Genomic DNA, 25,049 nt, shown 5'->3' with positions numbered 1-25,049 from the left:
GAAGAAGAAGAAGAAGAAGAAGAAGAAGAAGAAGAAGAAGAAGAAGAAGAAGAAGAAGAAGAAGAAGAAGAAGAAGAAGAAGAAGAAGAAAGAAAGAAAGAAAGAACTACTTGGGTGTGCCAGCCAGAGCAGGGGTGAGGTGCCAGGCAGTCAGATTTGAGGCCTGGAGTTTTTGTGCTGTGTATTTTTCTTCCCAGAGTTCATGGAGGTAGTTAGACCTTGTCACTCTGCCTCCTTCACCTGAGCCACTTGGTGCCATGTCTCCAGGCTTCCAACTGAGTCCATGAACAAATGTCCCCAACTGTGGCTACCAGCATCTACTTTGTATTCTAGTAAATTAATGTCTTACTAGATTGGGGCATGAGTCCAGGGTCTGAGAGGATTGAAAGAACCCAGGCTCTGCCACTCACTGTCAGTGATTCTGAGAGATAAACTTGAACCTCCCGTGGAAGTTGAGAGCATCAGGTATCGTGGGAGGCCATGCCTGGCTGAGGTACCTATGTCTGGGTCTGCTGGTGTGCTCTTGAGCTGCCGTGTCAGGTGGCCTCACGCTGGCTCAGAGGTGTCCTGGGCTGGCACCATGCCTGTGAGAAGTGAGCAGCCTTCCACGGGTTCAGGGCTTTGGTGGACCTTCCCATCACTGCACCCGCAGCCCTGCCTTAACGAACGAACATCATTCATCTCAGTTCCCCCTGCCCATGACTTGACCAGCTTGCAGTCCCCACCCAGCTATACCTGGCTCTCCAGATCAGCTGACTGCCCCAAGTCTAGCTTATGGTGCCCACAAACTCAGACTCAATTCTCAGTTCTGTTTCATCTGAACCACAGCTCTCCTTGGACACTGAAATCCAGCCAGCCCTGTGGCTCACTCAAAAGCCCCAACTCTCTGGTTCCATAAATACAGACAAGCTGCAGGCTTCCATCTGTGCTATAGCTCCTCTCAGGCCCACGTGTGGCCTGAGAACAGCATGCCTTTCCCTTGCCTGCTTGCCTGTAGCATGGCAAGGAGTATCAGCCTAGCCAGGCTTAGCCAGTCCCCAGCCTGGGTCTCCATGTTCTCCGTTTATCCTGCTCATGTCAATCGCAAACATGGGAGACACTCACCGTGGTACAGGGACCTTGGAGGGCATAAGAGTTCCAAATGAAATGTGGTGAGGCCCCCATGTCATGTCACAGGGCAGGACAAGAAGACAATCTGGTGCTCTTCGGCTGCTCTGCCAGCCTAGTCCTTTAGCCATTCTCACAAACAATGCCTTCCTCTGGGACTTTCCCACATCTGGAAAATGCTTCCAGCTGGGGTCATGGTAGCATTACAGAGCAACAGAAAACATTGAAACAAACCCGGGGCTACTCAGAATCCTTGGTCCCTGCTTGCCTACGACATGTGTGGGAGTTTGGGGGGACACGGGAGCATCGAGCTCCCGTGGTTTTAGGGGTAGTTTCTCTTGGCTGGTGTCAAGGTGAGTGGATCTGACTAAAGGGTTGTGTGAGAGCAGGCCTCTCCGGGTCTCCCGTCGCTGCTGATTCTTCTGTGGCTCTTCATAAGCCATTCTCCTCTCCTTCCTGAGAAATGTGCTTTTGTGTTGGGCTGCAGCCCTGCCTGCTGGGGAGGGTGGAGCCTGAAGAGCCTAGCTCCTACCGGCCCTTCCCACCTTACCCAGCCATCCTCCCCTCCCTCCACCACCACAGCCTCTTCACTTCTCATTTCGGCCTTACTCATTCTCTGTTGCCTGACACTCTTTCTGCACCCCGTGAGTGGAGATGGTCCTCTGGGTGTTCAAGTGCTACCAGCTGTGGCCACGACCGAGTTCCCACTTCCTTCTTCCAACGCAGCAGCTCTGAGCAATTGCTCCTGTTACGTTTGTGCCTAACTGTAACTGACTTTAAGGCCTGTGCTCTGGACCAAACCTGTGGACAGCTCTGTCCAGGGGTGCTTCAGGAGTGAATTTCAGTCCAAGTGGATGAGCACCTCACTTGTGTTGTCCTTAGTGGATGCATCTGAGGTGACATTATCCCAGTGGACCTGAGTCCCTGATGAGGCACAGCTGCCCTGTGGTAACTGCTCACTAATATCATTGCATCTCCTCATTTCTCTCCCTACTCGCTCTCTCTTCCCAGCATCATCACTTGTTCTGTAGGCACTGCAGGATATTCTATGATAGCCATGATTTTGTTTTTGAGTGGGTGAGTTTATTAAGTATGCAGCAAGAATAAACAGTAAGTAGATGATAGGTAGGTAAGTAGGTACATAACATAGACAGACAGACAGACAGACAAAACATCATTAAGCCAGGTACTTAAAACATCAACAGAAATCGGTGGAGGTAGTTAAGGCAAGCAGGCAGAATTCCAGCTGAGCTTCCTGTCCACAGATTAGCTTCCTGTGGCTGAACTGGCTCTTCGTCCCTGTGTGGGTACATTCCTATCACAGGATACGCAATAGTAACGTCTGTTGATAACAGTTTGCATCTGGCTATTCTCAAAGGACAGTGTTTCACTCTCCAGCCTTATGGCTGTTCTTCCCTCTGTCACAGAGTTGGGTGAAAAGCCCCCCTCCCAGACAACTCCTCCTGGAGGACACTTGAGACAAGCATGCTTGGGTTTGAAATGGGGGCAGGCCGGCTCATCTCCTCAGTGTGCTCAAACAGCATGACCGCTAACCCATGCGATGTGTATTACAGCAGTGTCAACTGCTCACATGGGTAAAGCTTGGAGGGTCTACTTTGAAGGATCCAAAGACACACCAGATCAGACCCTTCTCCTTCTTGGCTGCTCTGACTGAACTTGAGGCACCTAGGACCAGAAGATGCTGCTGCATCACTCAGCCATTCCCACCCTAGCCTCAGTCATTGGCTTGGATCCTCACCTCGCACGCTTTCCTGTGGCACCCCGTTTTCATTGCCTGGTGACTGCATCTGCATGGAACAGGGCTGAATTTCTTGTTTGAAGTCTTTTCTGGGATCAATATAGCATCTTGGGCCAGACAGGTGGAGTAAAAGGGAAGTTGGGTTAGGGCTAATGACCGAGCCGAATTTGCTGTATACAATTCAGGTGGCTGGTTATGTAGGATGGAATGGCTTGGTGAAGCTCCCTGTCAGTTCTCTTGTCAGTTCAGCTGTTAGTGACGGCAGGTCTCACGACCCAGGGACCTCACTGATGCTTGATCAGATGGGGCCGGGAGGTTTCACTGTGCTAGAATGAAGCTCCTACATGAGAAACTTTTCAGGGCTCTGAGGATGAACCTGCTTGTTACTGTAACTTGATGTCCTAGTATAGCAAGCAGGGATGGTTTGTTCTGTGGTCAAGAAGCAAACTCGCCTTTAAAATCCTTTTATTTTAATAAAGGAAACTGAGCCAGTTTAAAAAAATAAAAAATCAGTGTATGTGGAGTTGGCTCCTGTCTTAGACAGGGTTTCTCTTCTTGCACAAACATCATGACCAAGATGCAAGTTGGGGAGGAAAGAGTTTATTCGGCTTACACTTCCACATTGCTGTTCATCACCAAAGGCTGCAGGACTGGAACTCAAGCAGGTCAGGAAGCAGGAGCTGATGCAGAGACCATGGAGGGATGTTTCTTACTGGCTTGCTTCCCCTGGCTTGCTCAGCCTGCTCTCTTATAAAACCAAGAGATGGTCCCACCCACAAGGGGCCTCTCCCCACTTGATCACTAATTGAGAAAATGCCTTGCAGCGGATCTCATGGAGGCATTTCCCCAACTGAAGCCCCTTTCTCTGTGATTACTCCAACTTGTGTCAAATTGACACAAAAAACTAGCCAGTACAGCTCCCTAGCTAAGAGTGCTTGCTGTGCAAACGTGAGGGCTTGAGCGTGAATCCCCAGAACCCAGATTAAAAAGCGAGGTATGGCGACACATGCCTGTTATCGAGGGGTCCAGACAGAAGAAGCTGAGGGTTCGCTGGTCATCCAGTCTTAGCCTGAATGGCAAGCTAAGTGAGAGGCTGAATCTCAAGGCAAGAGGGAAGAAGCAACAAATGAGACATGTAAGGTCGTGTATGTGTGTAGTGAGAGACTACAGGCACATACACACACACACACACACACACACACACACACACACACACACACACCAGCTAGTTCCTATATAACACCCAAATGGCCCAATCCTGAAATTTGGGAGCCTCCATCCCAGAGTTTAAGTGCAGGCATCATCCCATGTCCAGAACACACGTATGATCTGTGCTTCTCCCTAATGCCAGCCATGGTGTATGACCTTTAAGTTTTCCGTTTGAGAGCTGGTGGGGATTTCCTTATCGCTCCGAACGATGCTTTGGCAGCCAATGCGTATTCCTAACCAGCCTGGGCAAGCAAAGCTTTCCAAACTGGGCCAGCTCTCCCGGCTTGACTAAATGAGTGGTGGAAAAAAATAGACTCTCTCCAGGGTATACTGAAATTCCAGATATTTGCTCCTGGCCGTGGTTCCTGCTAGCCGTGGCTGGCAGCATGAACAGCAGGTGCAGTCAGCGACGGGCTGCTGTGGATTATTGATTTCTGAGCTATAAATGAAAGAGTGGGGAGCTCCCAGCTTCACACCCAGGGCCCGCCTGGCTGATTGAGCTGACCGGCTACTCCAAGCAGGAACCCCCATTTACAGGAACATATTTATTTTTACATATCAATGTACTTGATGTACTTGATTGAGTATTATGGGTTTGGCCCCAGGAAACTCTCCTGCAGTTTATAAATAGCAAGTTCATGGTTGTAAAAAGGTTCCTGGAATTAGAGACGCATTTTTTTTTCTTTTTCTTTGTATGAATCTCCCCCACTACCCCCTTTATGACTTAACTTCTACATTTACTTCGCAAACACTTATTTCTTACTTATTTCTAGAAATACACTTTTTCCAGATGCTTAACAGTGTAAATTAATTCCGAGTTATCAATTATATTTCAGATTCAAAACCTAGCTCCAGCTAGGGATGTAGACTGTTTGCCTAGCATGCATGAATTAGGTTCCGTTTCCAGAACTGTGCAGCTGAGTATGGTAACATATCCCCGTAATTCAGAGGCAGGAGGATTCTGAGTTCAGGATCACCCTTGACTGTATAGCAAGCTTGAGTCCAGCCTGGAGGACATGAGACCTTGTCTCAAAACAAAAAAAAGCCAGCAGGCTCCATGCACAAGCTCCGAGGCCCTTCTCCCCGAAAGCAGCCTCCAGTTACTGCTGAAAACGGAGCTTTATGATCTGGCAAGAGTGTGGCCTCAGGGATTCGCAGCCGATACTATTCTCAGGCTCCAGGAAGAATGCACTGAACCCAGTTTAGCAAATTGGTTCTGTGAGCTAACCTCCCTCTTCATCCTTTTTATGAATCCCAACAGAGATGGAGATCTTCGCCTTTTTCAACAGACCGAAGAGCCAGCAGAAATGTCGGCAGTACTACCCCGTCACCATCCCCCTCCAGGTCTCCAAGAATGGCCAGACAGTGAGCAGTCTGGACGCCAGCTGGCTGGAGCACATGAGTGACCATTTCCGGAAAGGCGGTGTGCTGGTGAACGCCGTCTTCCAGCTTGGCATGGCCAACGGTACGGAATGCTTTGCTACTTTTCTTGTTTCTGTGTTCTTGGTTCTTCTTTCCAGCCTCCTCCACCACAAAGCCACATAGTCAATAGACACGAAGCATTTGATTTCTAATTAGCATAGCTTGGGCAGATCTCACCAAGGCTAGACCCTCTGCAGTGACCCGGTGTCTTCGTGAATGAAGATGGTGAGTTTGGAGACTTTTAAGAAGGAGACTCTCTGGGACTGTTAATTCCTCCCTCCGCCCTACCCCCACCCCTCACACACCCTGGGTGCCCTTTAGATGCCACTCCAGGAGTGCAAATTGTTTGTGCACACTATTGTAGTCTGAAGTAGCAACAGCAGCACCTTGGAACCAACGGCTGGAAATAATGGCAGCACCTGGTTGTGGTGCGCTGCTGCTGCGACGCAAGTTCCTGTGCGGTGCCTTAGAAGTGGGCTCTTCTCTGGGACCTTGCTTCGTAAAACAGGACTATCGATGTCAGCTTTAGAGGCAGAAGGAAAGTCTGTCCCCAGTGGGGAAAGTTCTTGAGTCAAGGAAGGGTTTAGGGTAATATGGTCACCTTTGAAGACAAAGAAGCAGTTTGGGGTGTGGGGCTGGCGTCCCAGCTTGGGACAGGGGTGTGAGTCAGCCAGAAAGAAGCCTTAGGAAGTGAGGTGTGACACAAACCTGTGGATCCCAGCAGAACCCAACAACCATTGACAGCAGGGTTGGTGATGTGTAGCTTCTCCGACAGGAGCGGGGCTGGGAGTGGCGTTTGGATGCTGTATTCTCTGTGAAGGGCCAGGTAAGCCTTCTTAGAGTAGAGATCCTGTTCTGAATGCGAAGGCTCTGGATGATTCGCAGCCTGGGATGATAACAAAGCAGATGGGTCTCAAGGTGGGCAGCAGGGTCCTTGCTTGTTTCTGTTTGACTAACAGTGATACAGTCAGTGGGTCCTTAGAGCAGCAGCCGGCATGATGAGCAGGTGAATAGCATTGAACATCTGAGCTACCAAGAAAAGCATCTAGGGACATTGCTGTCCAGTAGGGTGGTCTGTGGTGGTAGAATGTTCTGGATTGGGCTATTCCATAGCCACCAGCCGTCTTGGACACCTTTGACTTAGAAACTAAAATTTACAGTTCATTTCACGTTTGTTCATTTGAATATGGATAGCTCTATGAGGCTAGTGGATTTGAGAGTGCGGCTCTAGAGGACACAGTTAGTTAAGTCTGGCCTGGAGTTAACTTTTGAGGGGGTGGGCTTTTTATTAGAGAAGAAGAAGCATACACGGAGTGAGGCACACAGGAAGACCCTCCACGCAGAGCAGAGGGAACTCTCTGGGCCCCCAAATCTTGTCTTTCTTTGAGAGCTGGGGGTTTGATGGTCTCAGAGATGTCCTCATCCCCTTAAGTCAAGATTGGTGAACATGAACAAAGACAGGGAAGCTGATAGGCTGGCAACATTGAGGTGGGCGTGGCCTGATGGACCTTGACTTTGTCAAACTGGTCCGAAGGCAGGAAAGTGGCTGCTGGGCCTTTGTGTCATGTCAGGAGCTGAGGAAAGAGGAAAATGAGCCATCTTTATTATCTATGTAGGCCCAGTCCCTATCTGTCTATGGGGGATCTGTCTGACTCCAAGGCCCTCAGGCACACGGCACAGGAGAGAAACGTGAGGAGATGGCTCTCCCTGCAGCCTACATACAGCAGTTCCTTCAAGCCCTCAGAGCAGCCCTGTGAACTGGGACTCAGTGTCTGTGGGATAGCTAGGAGGCGTCAAGAAAGTGAGAAAGAGGGGAAAAAGGAATAGGAGAGAGGTGGGAAGGGATAGGTATCTTGGTTGGAAATTGTCCTCTCAGATGGATTTTGGGTGACCCTTGGGAATTGGGGGGGGGCACCAAAGTCACCAGAGAGAGAGCATCAGGGATGAACCTTGCAGTGCAGGTTCACTGGGTGCTCTCCAGCCAGCGAGTCTGTTTCTAGAAGGGTGAGAAGGGACAGGCTTGCGCTGAGCTGGTTTTGCAGGGCGAGTTAGGTAGGTTCCAGAAGCCAAAGGCAAGGTCAGCAGGTGACTGGACACTTACCTGAGGCACACTAGATACCTGATCTCTCGTGGGAAGAGAGCCGGACTCTGGGCCCGCCAAATCCCTGCTGCCACTGTCAGTGGGCCCCGAAGCTGTGGAGTCACTACTCTCTCTCTTCTTCCTGCCTTGGAGCTCGCTTCAAGGCCCCGTGTTCTGGGCTGAGCCCTAGTTCTGCTCTTCTGAAGAAAGAAATCATCCTGAGACTCCTTGATGCACCCTAGCCTGTGGTAGCCAGGGCCTCTCGTTCGGCTAGTGTGCTGGATGCAGTCGGTCGGTGATGCGGGATGGCTTGCTGTGCCTGACCCCGAGGCTGTGGTCCTGGAAGATTGCTGAAGAGCTGCTGCGTTTCTGTCTCTGGAGTCCTGAAGAAGTTGAGCTAAATGCAGGCTGCAGCAGTAGATGGATGAACTTGCCAGCGAGGGTAGAGCTAGCACGCAGAAGGCAAAGGGGATGCCACCAGAAGGGATAGCCCAGATTGAGGGTCCCTCTTCCTGATTCTAATAATCATCTTAAGAAGATGCCTCATGGGGTCTGCCCAGCAGCAGGGTTTTAGCCAATCCCACCTGCTAAGTTGTTGACCTGCTAAGTTGTTAGCCATCACAAACGGACAGACAAAGCCAGGCATGGCGGCACAAGCCTTTAACCTCAGCACCCAGGCAGACCTCCGAGTTTGAGCCTAGCCTGGTCTACAGAGACAGTTCCAAAATAGCTAGGGCTACACAGAGAAACTGTCTCAAACAAACAGACAAATTAGCCACACAGTCAAAGCAATGGTGGGTTCTTACGCTACCTTTTCAGATAACAATATGTTCACTGCCTTAGATAACTCCCCATCACTGTCCCAACTCCCCTGAGTAAATCATTAGGAGCAGGAAGGGTCTGTTGTGGCTTGTGCTTTTAGAGGCCTCAGTCTGTGACTGACCAGCTCTGGGGCTTTGAGCTGTGGTGAGGGGGTCACAGCAGAGGTCATGACCTAGGAAAACCGATGACCTCATGCAGCTCAGAAGATCTGGGGGACAAGGTGGGCACTAACTGGCATGCCACCACCTCCAGCTAGGCCCCACCTATTCCAGTTCCCCACCTCCTCCCCCACGTGAGTTGATCAGTGTTCCTATTGACTGATGAAGCCTCAGCTTCATGAGACCCAGTTGCTTAACTAAAGCCCCACCAGCTGTCAATCAGACCTTCAACATAGGAGCCTTCCAGGGACATTAAATATCCAGGTTGTAATATAAGGATTTCAAATAAAATGTCTTTTGTGTCCTAAATAGTTCATACAGATACCTTATAAACACTTGCACAGGGCTGGCATCCCTTGTCTTTTAGTGTTGTAATCTTGAACCTGAAACTTCAAAGCAGAGGGAACATGGCGCAGTGTTCATAGTGGTAGCCCAGGATCTTGTGAGTCTAATCCACTGCCTGATCCTGTTTCCTCAGACGCCATTTGGCTCCCTGGAGTGGCTCAGTAAATACTTCCTTATGCTGGAATTGAACTACATTTCATATGTAGTTGGCCTTGCCAATATACATAAACATGTACAAATCATTTCACTTAAAATAAGGTTTATTTTAAGTTATTCGCATGTGAGTATGCACACACACATACACACACAACACACACACACACACACACACACACACACATACACACACACACCTGTAGAGGACAGAGACACATGATCCCCTGGAGTTGGAGTTACAGGTGGTTGTGAGCCACCTGATGTGCACGTGTGGGACTAAACTCAGGTCTCCTGGGAAAGTATTAACTGATTTAATTGCTTAGCCATCTCTCTACCCCTCATTGAACTTTTGTGGCCTTCCTCCTCTGTATGCTGAACAAGAGTGATGGATTTAGTCCTTGTGGGAGGATTAAGTGAGAAACTGTGATCCACGTCTCACAGGGTGCCTCACACGCAGTGTTTCTTCCTGTGATAATTCATCTCAATTGTCAGCTTGACGATATCTGGAAGCGCCGGGGAGAAATGTCCCTGGGCATGCTTGTGGGAGATTGCTGTGATTAAATTAATTGAGGTGGGGATAGCTACCCACTGGGAATGGCGCCATTCACTGGGTTGAGATCCTTCCTAGACTGTATAGAACAGAGAGAAAAACGAGCTGAGCGTTGACTGAGGACACAGTCAATGTGAGCATCTGCCTCAAGCCCTACAGTGATGGCTTCCTCCCATGATAGACTGTAACCTTGAACCTTAAGGCAAACAAGCCCTCTCCTCGACGGTGCTTTGGTTGAGGTGTCTCATCATAACGAGGCAGTCATTAAGACACATCCTTACCTGGTTTGTTAGGCATTGAACTTGCAGGCTAGTCCCTGTGGACAGAAGGGGAGTGAACGTCACTGGCGCTCCGAGTAAGAATGCAGGAAGGTAGCAGCCCCAGAGCACAGGAAGGGCTGGGACGAGGGTGGGGGAGGTAAGAGAAGGCAGCAGTGGTGATCTGGGGTGGTTCAACAGTGTTTATGTCCGAAGGAGATGGCATGACATCCTAACTACTAGTGCAGATATAGGTAACTGAGCTAGAAAGTGGGGCCATGCCTGGAATCATCAGAAAGCAACATAAAGTGGAAAATAGGGGCCCTCTGAATGTGGACAGTTGAGTCCTACCTTAGATTGTTCAAAGATCAAATGACTCTAGTGTATAAACCTGCGAAGATTAGACTAGCTGAATTGACCACCTGTCCGGGTGTGCATGTCCCAGATATTTTACAGCCCGAAACCACAGTCTGACCTTGGAACTGCACTTGACGGTCTATGTGTCTACAGAAGAGAACTGTACATAAGGATTTACCTCTAGAGATGGTGTGGCAGATCTTTTTCCCATGTCCTTCTTGCAAATCACAAACTCAGAATGGTACGGCGGCCTTTTGCCAAAAGGTCGGCATCAAATATTTATGCCGTGCCCCGGCACATAGCTTTTGTGCACCGTAGGAAGCATCCTAGTAAAAGACACAGTGAGGATAGAATGTGTTCCATAGCATAGAGGATGCTAACCTTTTTTACATCAGGAGGCTTCATTCCGAAGTGGTCCTGCGTACACCCGTGTTGACGGACATCCCAGGGAGGCTGAGATAGAGAGGAGACAGGTCCATCAAAACAATGGCTCCTTAAAAGCCCAGCCATCCGTCCTCCAGACTTCGTTTCTGCCGTTACAGATGACCAAGTTTTGACAGCTATTCCGAACTTGCTTTGTTGTAGACAAGTAGATGATTCAGCCTTCTACACTCAGGAGAACAAGGTAGAGCAGCAGGCATGGGGGAAGGGAAGGAGGCAGACAGTGAGTGGCTGGGCAGTGGGGTGGGGGATGGGGCACACAGGTGGTTGACAGTCTAAAGACCATCATATGACTTTCTGTGAATTGGGCCTTTTAGTACTTACAGCATGCGCATTGAAAGGGCTGGGGGCCTCCATTGAGAAGATGTAGCCAGAGGCTTTGGAAAGCAGATGGCTGCCATCCCTCAGTATCTGTGGGGTTTGGTTCAGGGAACTCCTCAAATGCTCAGATCCGCAGATGCGCATGCGTACTGAGTACATATAGCCCCCTGTGTACTTTAAATCACCGCAGGATGACTGATAATATTTAATGCCATGTAAATGCAGGGTAAGTGGTTTGCTATGCCATATTGCTTAGGGAATAATGGCAGAGAAAGGGGGTGGTTTTGTTCGACACAGATTTTCTGTCTACTGTTGGATGACTGAACAGAAACAGACCCTGCAGAGGTAAAGAGCCACTTGTGTCTAGAGCAACTGTTGTGTACTGTGCTGCACAGTCCTGGAGGAACTACTGTGTCTCTGCCAGCATTGAACACCTATACAGGAATGAGGAAACTTATCTTAAGGAGTTTGGGTGCTTCTTCTGTGGCAGGGGGCTCTCCCCTGGAGTGAGGCTGAGAACTAAAGTTAAGCTGGACCTTGGGCCTTGCTTATCCTAGGGCCCCAGGGTACCTATGAGGCTGTTCAGCTGCAGACTGCTTCTCCCTGGTTACCTGTGTTAAACGTCCTTTGGAGGCCAGCAAGCTAACACTCAGGGACAACTTTGGAAGCTTGGCCCTTGCTGAGGAGGGTCCGTGGTAGACTCCAGACTGGGGAATAAGTAGGTGTTGGCTCACTCAGAGGGGACTTAATGAAAGGAGTGTGGACAGAGCTCCTGGTGCTTCAAGAATTGCTCCTATAATCATCTCTCAGTTAGCCCAACTGTTCAAGCATCTTCATCATTCACGACAAGGTCTAACCCCAAGCTGGGCAAGCACACTGGTCTCATTCTCTTCATCTAGGGTGAACATTATCAGTTAGCAATGGCCACAGTAATGCCGTGTAACAAACCATTCCGGAGTTCATTGGCTCCGCTGGGGCAGCTCTGTTTTCGTCTCTTTCGTCTTCACGGACACAACTAGCTACCTGAGGCATGTCCTTTCAACGTGGTAACAGAGACATAGGTGGTAAAACTCAACCACAGACATGGTCTCCGGCTCTGCCTCTCACCTGCTGTTATCCCTTTCACCTGAGCCACTTGGAGACATCTCCTGACCTTTTCCCACCAGTCAACTGAGCCCCACATCTCTTCTTAGGGTTCTGCATCATCTGTAATTGAACGCCACCCCCCAACTCTGAGTTTGCATGCAGGCCATCCCCCTGTCTGCCAGGAACTCACTCACTCGCTTAGTGCGTCCGTTTATGTCTCAGTGTCTTTTCCCGTTGCAATAAAGTGCCAGATAAAGCATCCTGAGGTTTATTGGCTCACCATACCAGATTACAGTCCATCCTAGCCAGGGAGTCAAGACGGCAGGAACTCAGGGCAGGTAGTCACATTACACACATCCCCAGCAAAGAGCCGAGAACAGACTCAGTGCACGCCGGTGCTCGTTGCCAGGTCACTGCAGTCTTACACGCTTCGGGATTCCTTCTCAAAGTAATCAAGCTAATACCCCAGCCAGCACCCACAGGCCAACCTGACCTAGACAGTCCCTGATTGACACTTTCCAATGGTATCCAGTGTACAGAGCTAGCCACCATAATGTGTCTACTCAGAACAGGGAGCCCTCGTTTAAATATCCCTTGGATAAACAGCCACCTCCGTGGCCTCCACCTTCACTCCTTCACCTCATTTACATTTCTGTTTGTCAGTCCTGTTGCTGACCCTCTCTCCTCACTGCCTGTTAAGCTCGATGGTTGCACGTGGACTCTGTTTTGCTCACCAGCTCTCCAGAGCATGGCTGGCCTATAATGACCAGATTCAATAGATGTCAGAATGAAGGAGGGGGTGGGGCAGGTTCTGTGGGGCGAGCATGGTATTTTCAATTGCCCTTTGGAGGTCCAGTCTTTCATTTCTAGGAGTCACTCAGGAAGGTTAGTTTTATTGTGTTGTACCTCCATTTTTTAATAAAACTCTGAGCATAGTTCTGCCTTCAAGAGACACATAGAAGATAACAAAGGAACTTATTTTTTCTGTAATACCTGCTTACTCATGTTGTCCCTTATATTAATCTTGCAAGAAGACTGAAAATAAAATTTTAATTATACTTAACTCCACCGCTCATGACCACTTTTGATTTTATTCCTCAAAGTTTGTAAATCTAAATGTTTTTCATAAAAATAAATAAATAAAATAAAATAAAATAAAATAAAATAAAAAGCAAAATGCAACTTGGGACGGGAGCGAAGACTCAGCATTTAGGAGCAGTTACTGATTTACCCTGAGACCTGTGTCCTTACCCTGAGAGTCCATGACTCTCACACCCATGTCAGGCAACTCCTGGTGCCTGTAACTCAGACCCCTAATCTTCTGTAGACACGCACATACGCATACACGCAGACACACAAATAATTTTTAAAATTCATAGTTGGCCCAAGTGACACTTTTATGTCTGTATTTTACCCCCATAGTATTGTTTCTTAAGTATTCTCTGATTAAATTCCCATGGTATTATTTTTAGGACCATACAGAATTTGATCATTAACTATTTCCTGTGATGACTAGATTATGTAGTGGGGGGTGTGTGTGTGTGTGTATGTGTGTGTGTGTGGAGAGAGAGAGAGAGAGAGAGAGGCCTGTCTGTATGGGAGCAGTATGTGCAGGTGACTGGCTTCAGGTGTCTGCCTCCACCACTCTGCCATGTTTTGGAACCAATCTCTCACAGAACCTGACCTTGCCATTCTGGCTGCCCAGCAACACCCACTGGTACTTTTCAATGACTGTTTGAGAAGAACATCTTGTGATAAGATAAATCACAATCATGATAATTTTCTTTGTTACAGAAAGGGAAGGGAGACAAAACAGAAGGCCTTTGGCTCTCTCTGACATTCATGGAAGCGCCAGTGTTTGCTCTAAGTCTCAAAGAAAAGGACTCAAAACTGTCAACACACAGCAATCTACAGCTTTATGTTCTCCACAAATAAAATAAAAAAGCCAGCAAGAGGAGAAAGTTATTTGCAACAACAAAAATAAAGAAAGGGCCGCACTGACTATTTACCTATACATTTTTCTCGATGCCTAAAACCTCTAGATTCCCAATAGAAATGAGCAAAGACCCCAAACTGAATATTAATTTTTCCATAGCTTGTAAATGTTGAAAAACAATCAGTTTCTTTTGTTTATCAGATTGGCAAATTTTGAAAAGAAAATGCTTGGTTCCTGTAGAGGTAGGAGGGCAGAGGAACTCTTGACGGTATTGAGAGGAATTTTTATCTGCACAGCTCTCATTCGAGAGCCATTTAACCAAGTCTGAAGAGCCTACCCGAGAAAGCCCATCTTCCGCACACCCTCCCAGCTTGGTTCTTTAGTCTCGCATTAACAGTGATCAAAGTCCATCAAGAGTATCTATCTGTAAGCATTACTTATAAAACACTTTAAAAAACATACTAAACTGGGGTGCGGGAGAAAGTTTGATGGGCAAAGCTTTTGCTTTGCAGACATGGGGACCTGAGTTCAGAATCCCAAAATGTCCATAAAAAGCTGGGTGACCTATGCGTGTAAGCCCACAGGGTAGGTGGCTTCAGTCATAAGTAGGCACATACTTCTCCCTGTTTCTTGTGGCTTGAAGCCCACACCCCAAGCGCTGGCATGTTCTCTTTCTGGTTGGACCTCTCTTCCTGCCTGGCTCTCCCTGTGTGAGCATCTGGAGTAAGAGGAGCAAGCAGAGCTCCCTGGAGCTTCTCCTTCTTCCAGAGACTGGGCATGGGGTCAGGGCTGCAGCTCATTGAAACTGAGCAAGGTTTGCACAACAGATAGTGGGGCAAAAAGGGTCATCCGTCCTGATCCTAGTTTCACGGGTGAGACGACCGTCTCTAAAAGGGACCCTTGCCTGGAGTCAGGCCACCAGCATTTAAATTACTCTTCTTTGCTTTAGTCTCATCTAAACGAGTCAAGGAGAGAGGCTACACCACGTTAAAAAGCGGCAGAAGGCACATGTCCCGTGTGGCAGAGGCTCTGCCCTGTGCTCCCTTTGACCCCATCAGTAAGCCCTCTCCTGAACCCTGGCTCTGGACAAGGCTGCTAGAAGCATCCATTAGTAAAGCAACCGCACCACACACCCCAGGATTAAACACACCCAAAGCACAACTGGCAAGCTCAGATCCAGTGTCTTCAATCTGTCCTGCCTTTTTAAAAATGCTCTTTTACCTAAACACAGTCCTCCTCTAACGGCTGTGTAAGAGGCTGTGTTTTGCCCTGGGCGAGATCTTCCCAGTGCATCCTGACACTGGAGCGTGAACAGGAAGGTAGGCACGTGAATCTGATGGTGATTGCCGATGATGATGAAATTTGGGCTCATAAAATCAAGGATATTATTCAAAAGCGTGAGGTAAATTAGTCTCATTCATTCTGATGGGGCTAGACTCTGCGGCTGTGTACGCCGTCTTTAATTAACGCTCGGAAAAGATGTTCTGATTGGGATTATTAATGAATGCGGTGAAGATTTTTTACCGTTCCTAAGACTTCTGCCACAGACAGCTTTACATCCCCCCCACCCCCACCCAACCGGGTTTGTTTTGTTTTGTTTTGTTTTTCTTTCCACAGATTCCTTCTATGGCCTGACAGATGGAGTATTCATCTTTGAAGCTGTTTCCACAGAAGAGAGCAGAACCACACAGGGCTACGACGCTATTGTTGTGGAACAATGGACGGTCCTAGAAGTAAGTGTGGAGCTGCACCCCTTTGCTGCTTTTGTCTGGGGAGAGGTTGTTTCAGGCTTGCTCCAGCTGACTACAAGGTTGGTGGTGTCCAGCTGTGCCTTTCTTCTGAAAGGGAGTTCACCTGGGTAAACCCTGGGAGGGAGGCGGGGAGAACCCTCTTAATTCTTTTATACCCTGCCTCCCTGGTGGGGAGGACTCCTCCACTGTTCTCTGTCTATGTGAAAAGCATGTATTTTTGCATGTGTCAGACCGTTGGGTGGAAAGAGAGAGTCACCTACTGTTAATTTGCATATCACCGTAAACACAGATGGAATAAGGAGGCCTGGTCATGATGCTGCCATAGCATGAGCTACGTTAGGCTTTCAGAGGTAGCGTCTCTAGCCATCTCCTGCAAGTCATCCTTGGAAGAAATGAACAGGAGCTCTCAGTTCTCCCTCTCAGTCCTCAGGAGACTGGAAGCTTCAAGGTCAGGACTCCATTCCTGCATCTTCTCTTCAGGGCTCTCCTCTGGCTTGTAGACAGCTACTCACTCGAGAGCCAATGAGCTCTCTGGGGTCTCATCGGACATTAATCCTAATGGATCAGGGAGCCACTCTTGTGACCGTACTTAACCATAATTGCCTTTTAGAGGCCCCAACTCTGCACTGAGGGTAAATTTAGGTAGGGCACAGAATATACTGTCTCTAATAGTATCTCCGAGGTCAGACCCAAGAATTTGCATGTCTACTGCCTTGTTAGGTGAATTGCCTCTGCTGGTTGACAGATGAAACTCTGAGGATTCCCACCCTTTGAGCTTGTTACCAGCACAGTGAGCATCCCACCAGAGACAATATTGCAGAAGGCTTGGCCTTCTGAAGAGGCTCCATCAGACACCCACTCTGCACCATAGTCATGGGACACGTGGGTGAGCTTGAACCCAGTCGTGCCGCCCTGAGTCTAGCTATATCTCCCCTTACCACTATTTGGCCAATAGAAAGCTTTTTTCCTCCTTAAGCCTGTACCTGAATGGTGATGAGTTTGGATTTCAAAGGGACACAGAGGCACATCATCCTTTTGGCTAAGAAATGTATTAGTTAGTAGCTCTGTAGACGTACGTGCCATGGGTGGGTAGCATGACAGGGGCCCTGAGGATAGTTCAGGCCCATGCGATAGAGCGGGGTCCTTTCTTACGGGTTTGAGAAGGGAAAGGTCTCATGCTATAAAGTCATAGTACGTAATTGTAGTCAGGTTGCCTCTAATCCTGGCAGGAGAAGGGGGGAAATATTACATTACCAGGAAGAGGGGAAAGGCATCTTGCTGGCGAGGGACTTAAGAGAGTGGAGTGGAGGGACACATTTAAGGTGTATCCATTAGACTCATGGTGGCAGTGGGTGTGCTACTGGTTGCCCTCAGATGTCTCGGCAACCGGGGTCTGTAAACTTCCTTGGGGAAATGTGGGTTAGGGTGCCATCTGTCCTAGAAGTCTGTCATCTGAGATCTGTGAGGGGCTACCAAGGCACGCATAGGCTCTCTGCTCGAGCTCTCCAGTGCCCTTCATTGCAGTCCCAAGGGAGGCTGCAGCAGGTGGCTGTAACCCCCCTCAGCCCACCAGCTCCAAACACAACAGCTCCTCTTTGCTTCTGGTTGACCCTGTTTTTTTAAGACAAGCACTGTCCTCCCAGGCTAGCCCCTAACCTCCTGGGCTCTGGATATTATCAAAGTTGGGGGTTGCAACCCACGCCCCCCAGTCAGGTTTAGCCATCCGTGCTCAATAAGCCGATTACAAGAGTCAGATCAATTACAAGGGTCAGATTAATGGTATAATCCAGAGAAAACAAACAAACAAACCCAGGAAATTTATCCACTGTGGCCATATTGGAAAGAAGATGGAAAGGTAAGGCCTGGGTTGGTTAGATTGTTGTCAACTTGACATCTGAGCGAAGGGAGCCTCGGCTGAGAAAATGCCCCTGTCAGATTGGACTGAAGGCAAGCTTGCGGGGCACTTTCTTGATTGATGATAGATGTGGGAGAGTCCAGCCTGCTGTGGGTGGTGTCCTGGTTGGGTCGGTTGGTCCTGAGGTGTGTAAGAAACTAGCTAAGCAAGCCCAGGGGAGCAGCACTCCTCCCTCCGTTGTGGCCTCTTCTTCATTTTGTGCCTTCTGGTTCCTGCCTTGGGTTCCTGCCCCCAACTCGACTTCCTCAGTGAAAGACTGTGAACTGTGAAGTCCAATGAGCCCTGTGCTGCACAAGTGGCTTTTGCTCGTGACCTTCATCACTTGATAGGAAGCAAACTAAAACACCATCTCATCAGTCGTGGTCAAGGGGTGACCCCACCCACCTTGCCTATCACACAGTCTGGTCTTCAGTCTTGCCTGGTCTTCAGTCTTGTCCAGTAAAGTGGTAAGGTAGAATTGTGTGAAATCTCTTTTTGGGAGAAAAGTTCCTTTGTGACTGGGGCCTTTTCCTTCCCAGCATGAAATTCCTGGGGGAATTCCTATTTCCTTGGGGTCCATTGTTTCTGATGGAGAGACACAAATGTTTCTTTAGAATATCCTCATTTCTGCCAGGCCTGTTGCATGACTCTGAGATGCTATTGTCAGCCTTTTTTGCATTCTTACTGGTGAGATCTGATCTGCCCCTTTATTCCTGGCCCTGCCCTCAGCTCTGTTCCAATTCTGTCACTAGGTTTTGGTTTCCTTTTACACACACACACACACACACACACACACACACACACACACACACACACTTTCACCAGCGAGCCTGGCTGACTGCTCTTAGCCCTGAGACAATGTAACCTGTTAAGAGCAGGAAGCTGACCAGGGACCTGTGCAGGCAGGCGAGGCCCTCTGGTTCCCAGCTCAACGGCTCAGCATAGAGGGGGAAACCACTCCCTTTCCCTTTTTACTTTTCAGTTTGGTAAGTGGATGCTGGCTCAGAGCTGAGACGTTAAAGAAACTCTGGTCTGGTGTCCTGACCTGGATCTATAATCCCAGCTCTTGGGGGGACGGCTTGAGGACTGCTCAGACTACAATGCCAGTCTGGGTTAAATAGTAAGACTATTTTAATCCCCACCCACAAGGAGAAAGTACAGTGAGAACCCATGACTGACAGCCCTGGCCCACAGAGCTACTATTAAACAGTAGCCCATCAGTTGCTGGCTGTCACTCATGACACGAGTCTCCACCTACTGCCTTGGTCTTAGTCTAAAAGGAATTTTGGCTCGGGCGTGTGTGAGGACAACTACAGGAATTGCCAGGGGTGACAGTGCCAGGTTCTGTACTAAAACCAGGTCTCAAAGGAAGAAAAAGGAAATAGCTGTGTCACCTTTAGTTGTAAAGCCACGGCTGGGAGGAAGATGAGAGTCCCTGTAGGACATTTGTAGGGGGGGTTTCCAACCTAGAGTCTGAGTAGAAATGGTAATTGGTCAAAAAAGCAAATGCAGAGCAAGACAGAGGGAAAGAAAGAGATGGGTGGACTAAGTGCCTCTTAGAATCTGAGTGTGTGGATGTGGTGGCCCAGAAGAATCTAGACACCATTGTCAACACCAAAACCACAGCTCTCATCTTAAAGGAAATAAGAGAGAGTTTGTTCCAGAGCTGTTTTCAGAGAACATGGCTTGGGACCACAGATTTAAGTTACCCCAAGTTCCGTATCCCAACGTGGAAGCAGTTTTGTGAAGTTTTCTAGTTTTACAGGACAAAGAAGGCCATTGAGACATTAAAATATATTGGTGGGTATACCAGAGAGGTCGCAGCAAGTCAGAGAAAGCTCATCTATAAGCTAAGATGCTATTAGCTAGTAAATGCTAACATTGGCAACTTTAGAGTTGGTGGAAACCAGGGCCCTGCTAAATTAATAGGATTTAAAAGGGTTTTTATCTATTAATCTCAGGATGTTAGTTCTAACACAACAGGACGGGAAGCTAGCCAAAGATAAGGGGATTAGCCCCTGGACTGATAACATTCCAGGCTCTCCACAATACCCTTCTAATCAGTCAGCCAGTGTGTGCAGACGTGGGCTTTTCCCAGGAGTTCTTGTTCACATCAGTAAGTGCTAGCATTGCCCTTTCCACGGTGCATGTTCTGGATTGTCAGCACGTCTCACGATGTCTGGTGCTAGATAGGCATGTAAGATGGCCGAACACGCGTGTATAAACCAGGTCTCAGTGTGATCATTCCCACTACTAGGGCAGCTGATGCAAGAGTATCACAGGCTCAAGGCTTGCCTGGCTTACAGAGTTTAAGGCTAGCCCAGGCACCTTAGCTAGATCCCACCTCATGAGTGACCGTGAAAGGGTGGAACACATGCCCACTATGCATAAGGCCCTGGGTTCCAGCCCTAGCACCTTGGAAAAGCAGTTACAGTTGGTAACCGCTGGCACAGTGGCTGGTGCGTTTACAGAAAAGTCAGCTAAAGTGAAGGAGAAAAAGAACCAAAACCACATCTGTCTGCCACATCTGTCTGCCAGTGCTGTTGAATTGGGGTTTCCTGGATGGACTCTCACATCACCATGTGTAAAGCATGCCAGAGCACAGTGCTGGCCAGTTTGGACTGAAAAGAGAGAGGCCTGGATGTCAGTGACTCCCTTCCAGATCTCAAGTTTGTTTTGCAAGTTGTTTAGCCTTCAGAAAAGTTCAACTTAGTTTTCTGAAAAATTTTTTTTATATGTGAGTACACTGTAGCTGTCTTCCGACACACCAGAAGAGTGCACCTGATTCCATTACAGGTGGTTGTGAGCCACCATGTGGTTGCTGGGAAGTGAACTCAGGACCTCTGGAAGAGCAGTCAGCGCTCCTAACCGCTGAGCTGTCTCTCCAGCCCAGTTTTCTGAAAATTTAGTTTAGCCTTCAAAAGGCTTGCCTTAGTTCTCTGTGAAAACAAAAACAAAAAACAAAAAAAATACCCAAAACCCTTTTTTGGGCAATTTATCAGTTTATTCATTTCATAGTTTAGAAAATGAAACCAGGGCCTAAGTAAACACGCAGCTAGTGAGCTTCATTCCCAGCCCTGAGTTTTCAAGACCAGGTTTCCCTTTGTAGTCCAGGCTGTCCTTGAACTTGAGATGTTTGTGCTGTGCTGGAATCACAGGCCTGGTCCTCACACCTGGCTTCTGTTGAGACATTTCAAGTCAGGGTTGCAATGCCTTACATCGGAAGGTTTCATGTATAAGGCGGCAGTCACATGATCCCAGCATTGCAAAGGCTGGCTTATCCTATTGACGTGCCCCAGAGATGTGATGTGTCTCCTGCCTCCAGGGGGGCCGAACTGTGCATCTGTTTCAGACATGCTTTCTGATCCCCTGCGGTAGATCTCCACCTCACTCCAGGCAGCCCTGAGAGACCACATGAGATGCTGCTCCTGTAAGAGCCTCTCCTGCATCCAGGAACCCTGCCTTCAATGTCGTGACTCTGCTGGCTGGCTCTCCGTGGCCTCCTTAGGAGTTCTGGGCGTCAGTCGTCCTTTGTAAGGGAGCCCAGCCAGTCCTTTAAATATTCACGTGAGAGTTTACCGCGTGAGTTCGTCAGAGTGTAACCTCCATTCCTGTGGCATCTAGAATTTACCGCTTTCTGCTTAGACAAAAGAGCCAATATTTGTTCTTTTCAAACTCTTTGGCATATTTTTTTTTTATTGCCATGATTTTTCCTCCAAGAAAACGGTCTTGGTTTAAAATCATAGTTTTGGGTGCCACGGTCAGGAGGTATCTGCCTTTCCCTGTGGTTTAGATGATTTTTCTGCGACTCGTCATTCTTCTGAAAGGACCAGGAAGTAAGATACAAATCTCTCTCCAGTGGTAACTTGGTCCTTTCCCACTCTAGAGCAAGCCACAGCATGCAGGAGGCCTGGACAGGTTCCTCTTGGAACCTCAGGTCCGTGTTGGCTTTTATCACCCCCAAGCCCATCGCCACCCCACCCCCACCACCTTGAACACGGATCATAACAGCTGAACACCTTTCCTGGATGGTAGGGCTCATCTCTAAAGTTAAGGATGCCTTGGAAGGCAGATCGCCAACATCTATTAAACTTTGAAGTACCCACCTCCAATTTAGCAATTCCGTACCTCCCATTTCCAAGTTCTTCTAAGAGGATGAAGGGCAGGTTAGGGAATGCTCATCCAAATGACAGTTCAAGATTTTTACTGGGGTAGGCATGGGATTTTTGTAGAGAAGTTTCTAGTCTAGAAACCAAAGGAAGAGGAAAGTTTCCCTTTGGGGTTCATAATTGTCAGTTGCCAAAAGACAGTGAATGAATTAAAGAACGTTAGTGATCATGACCAATTGACGTCTCTCCTGGTCAGACATTCCTAGGGGTCATCAAGGTGGGGATGGCAGGCGTGTAACAAAGCAAGGTGCAATAGTTATGTAGACCAAAGAGCTGTAGTCTAGGGATCGTTCATCTGAAATAGAGGAACCTTACAGAATGTAAGTAATGCTTTTCTCACATTTGTCTACCACCACCAATACCCCGCCCGAGAAACAAATACATGTGTTTGTAAGGTGGTACAGAAAAGGATGCGATCCCAGGAGAATCAGTGATGGGGCTAAAGGAGAGAAAAGAATCAGGCGCTTCAGTGTCCCTGTCCCCACGGTGTCCTTGCTGTCACAACCTCTTATTACTCTGTGACGAAGAAGGGTCACAGCAAGTGTTAAAAGAACAGAGTCACACAGGCTGTTTTGTTGGCAATAGCCTGTGTTGGTGTGGTTAGGCTATGCTACCTGGCTGTTGGCCAAACAGCTAGATGCTGCTGTGTGGGGAACTGGGCTATGAACAGACAGTCTGGTTGAGAGGTGAACCCCGGGACCCAGCGATGATAATTCACCTACATGGGATGGAAGGAGTTCTCTCATATCTCCTGGACTCAAGGCTCCTGCCTAAGTTACCATCCCCCCCCCCCCCCCCCCCACAGGAGAAGCATGGCTAGTAGTTACATAGGCAATGTCTCAAGCTTCTGACCTTCAGGCTAAACTCCTCCCCAGTTACCTAGCAACAGTAAAGATAACAGCCCACCATAAGAAGGGCTGCTTGGCCCCTCCTCAATCTCTTACTCCCCTTACTCTTCTCTCTCCTCTCCTCTCCTCTCCTCTCCCTTACCCTCTCTCCTCTCTCTTCATCTCTCTCCCTCTTACTCTCTAACCTTTCTTCTCTCTCTCTCCTTTCCCCCTTTTCTCCTCTTGGCCAGTGTCTCTCTCTCTCTCTCTCTCTCTCTCTCTCTCTCTCTCTCTCTCTCTCTCTCTTACCTTCTCTCCTTTTTCCCTACCTTTCTATAATAAAGCTCTAAAACCATAGACTGTCTCTGCTCATCAAGGCCTGCTGCAATTACTCTTGCCTGCATGGAAACCTCTTTCCCCTATGCCCTCTCTCCCATAACCCCGGGGCTACAGGGTGTCACCCCAGGGGCCCCTGGTCCGGGACTGCCCCTTGTCCACCCTCCCCACCCCCGGTCGAGTGGGGTCAATGACTTAGATGCCCACCCGGAGCCAAGTGGAAAGCGTCTGGCAGCCCTCCCGCATCCGCCTGCCCAGAGCATAGGAGGAACTCTGTTGATGTGGGCTATCCTCCCTTCCCCCTCCTTCCCCTGCACCCCTTTAAGTTCCCACACTGCTGTGAAGGTACTTTCAGATATAGTTAACCTGCCCATCAGGGGGCTGTTAAGTACATAGCCCTTCAGAGTATGGCTGATCCTCACCTCATCAGCTGAAGGCCAGAAGGGACTAAACTTTTCAGAAGAAGAAATTCTGTTTCCACTAGACTGCAGCATCTGGTTTTGGAGTTTGCAGCCCCTGAAACTCATGCATTTGTCAGCCTCCATAATCATGGGAGCCAGTTCTCCAAAAATACATCTCAGTACACACAGGTACCAGCGAGGCTGCAGACATCTGACTCATCTGCGGACATTTCTCAGAGCTCTGACTAACACAGTTCCACGCAGAACGATGCTGCCGGTGAGGAAAAGCACTGCCAGTCTCACAGGCTTCGTTTATTTCATAGTGCCCGGGCATAAACTCAGGGTCTCATGTGTATTGGGTACTTGCTCTGCCAACATTCTGTCCTGAGAAACTGTCACGGATGTGTCCCCCAAGGCTGCTGTGGAGTGAAATCTTGAGTGCATCTACGTAAGGAGAGCCTGGAACACCTGATAGTTGAGGCAAGAGAGGGGGAGTTGGGGATTAGGGATTCATCAGGGTCTGATCTCAAAGCATGTGCTTCTAACATCCTGTGGCTTGGGGTGGGGGTGACAATGGGAAGGAGAGGCCAACAGAGCCTGGGGCGGAAGTTCCAAGGTGAGAATAAGACCATGCTCCTGTGTGTCCATCAGGAGATTTTCTGCTGCTGACAGCAGGAGAGCCAACTAGAAGTGGTTTCTCAGGGATAGAATTACAATTTGTCACCCAGAGCAACAAGCTTGGAGTGTGGTTAGGACAGGTGACAAAGCCAGTCTTTTCAACAGTTAGAAGATATCACCAGGGGGTTGGGAACCTTTCTGCGCCTCATTCTTGGCCTGTCTACTCTGTCTTCCCTTATGATCCTAGTCACAAGGTGGTTGTATGGATCCCAGGCATCACACTGACAAACACAAACAATCCCTTCTCTTCCGTGTGTCCATGCTTACGGCAAGTCAAGCCTTTTTCAGAAACACCTGCTCTGGTACTTTTGGCCAGGGCCTGAGTTACAGACTAACATCACCTTCAGGAATCCAAGTTCTTTGAGATCAAAGAGAGGATATTAACGAGGGCAGGACTGTTTGCCACTGGAGAGTGCTTCTCCCTTGATTGCTTCAAGGAGTGCGTTTAAGAAGAAAGGGCCTACTGAGGTTAGCCAGCTTGGCTTGTATAGCGGCTGAAGAGAGAATGTGACTTTTAATCTGTCTGAACATTTCTTTTATAAACTCCCATCTTGTTATATCTGACATCCGTGGTTTTACTTCAAACCGGAGCCATGAAATGTTTTGAAAAATTCATTCAGCAAATAAATAGTGAGTTCCTACTGTGTGTCGACAGCCATGGGGATGTGATAGATGGTTGAAATTCAGGATTGATTCTCTAACGGAAGAGAAGGAACATGGGCATTAAAAATGGATTCCCACCTCCTGCCTTTCCTTACCCACTGGTAATTTCTCATCCTTGTCAAGCTTCCTGTGGAGCGAGAGAAACTGAAGTCACAGGAACATTCTAATGCTGATGCAAGGCAGAGGCAGGCATGCCACTCTGCTGGAGAGAGGGGAAGATGGGTTTAGAGAAAGAGAGGGTGTCAGAAGTGGCCATGGGTTCAAGTCTTACAACAAATGCAGCGGCAGTGTGTGTGTGTGTGTGTGTGTGTGTGTGTGTGTGTG

At 48.5% G+C, this 25,049-nt stretch overlaps 1 protein-coding gene across 4 annotated transcripts in view; it reads left to right on the top strand.

Moving 5' to 3' along the window:
* The window catches only part of Rftn1 (raftlin, lipid raft linker 1), a 199,561-nt gene that overhangs the window by 139,853 nt on the left and 34,659 nt on the right, over nt 1-25,049 (top strand). For all 4 annotated transcript variants that reach the window (XM_021217944.1, XM_029531498.1, XM_029531497.1 and 1 more), the window contains exons 6-7: nt 5,337-5,540; nt 15,624-15,739. In XM_021217944.1, coding sequence (XP_021073603.1) covers nt 5,337-5,540; nt 15,624-15,739 — 320 coding nt within the window. The remainder of the gene's footprint in view (nt 1-5,336; nt 5,541-15,623; nt 15,740-25,049) is intronic.

This window comes from Mus pahari, chromosome 18 (genome assembly GCF_900095145.1).
Source record: "Mus pahari chromosome 18, PAHARI_EIJ_v1.1, whole genome shotgun sequence".
NCBI lineage: Eukaryota > Metazoa > Chordata > Mammalia > Rodentia > Muridae > Mus > Mus pahari.
This window is presented reverse-complemented; position numbering and strand designations above follow the sequence as displayed.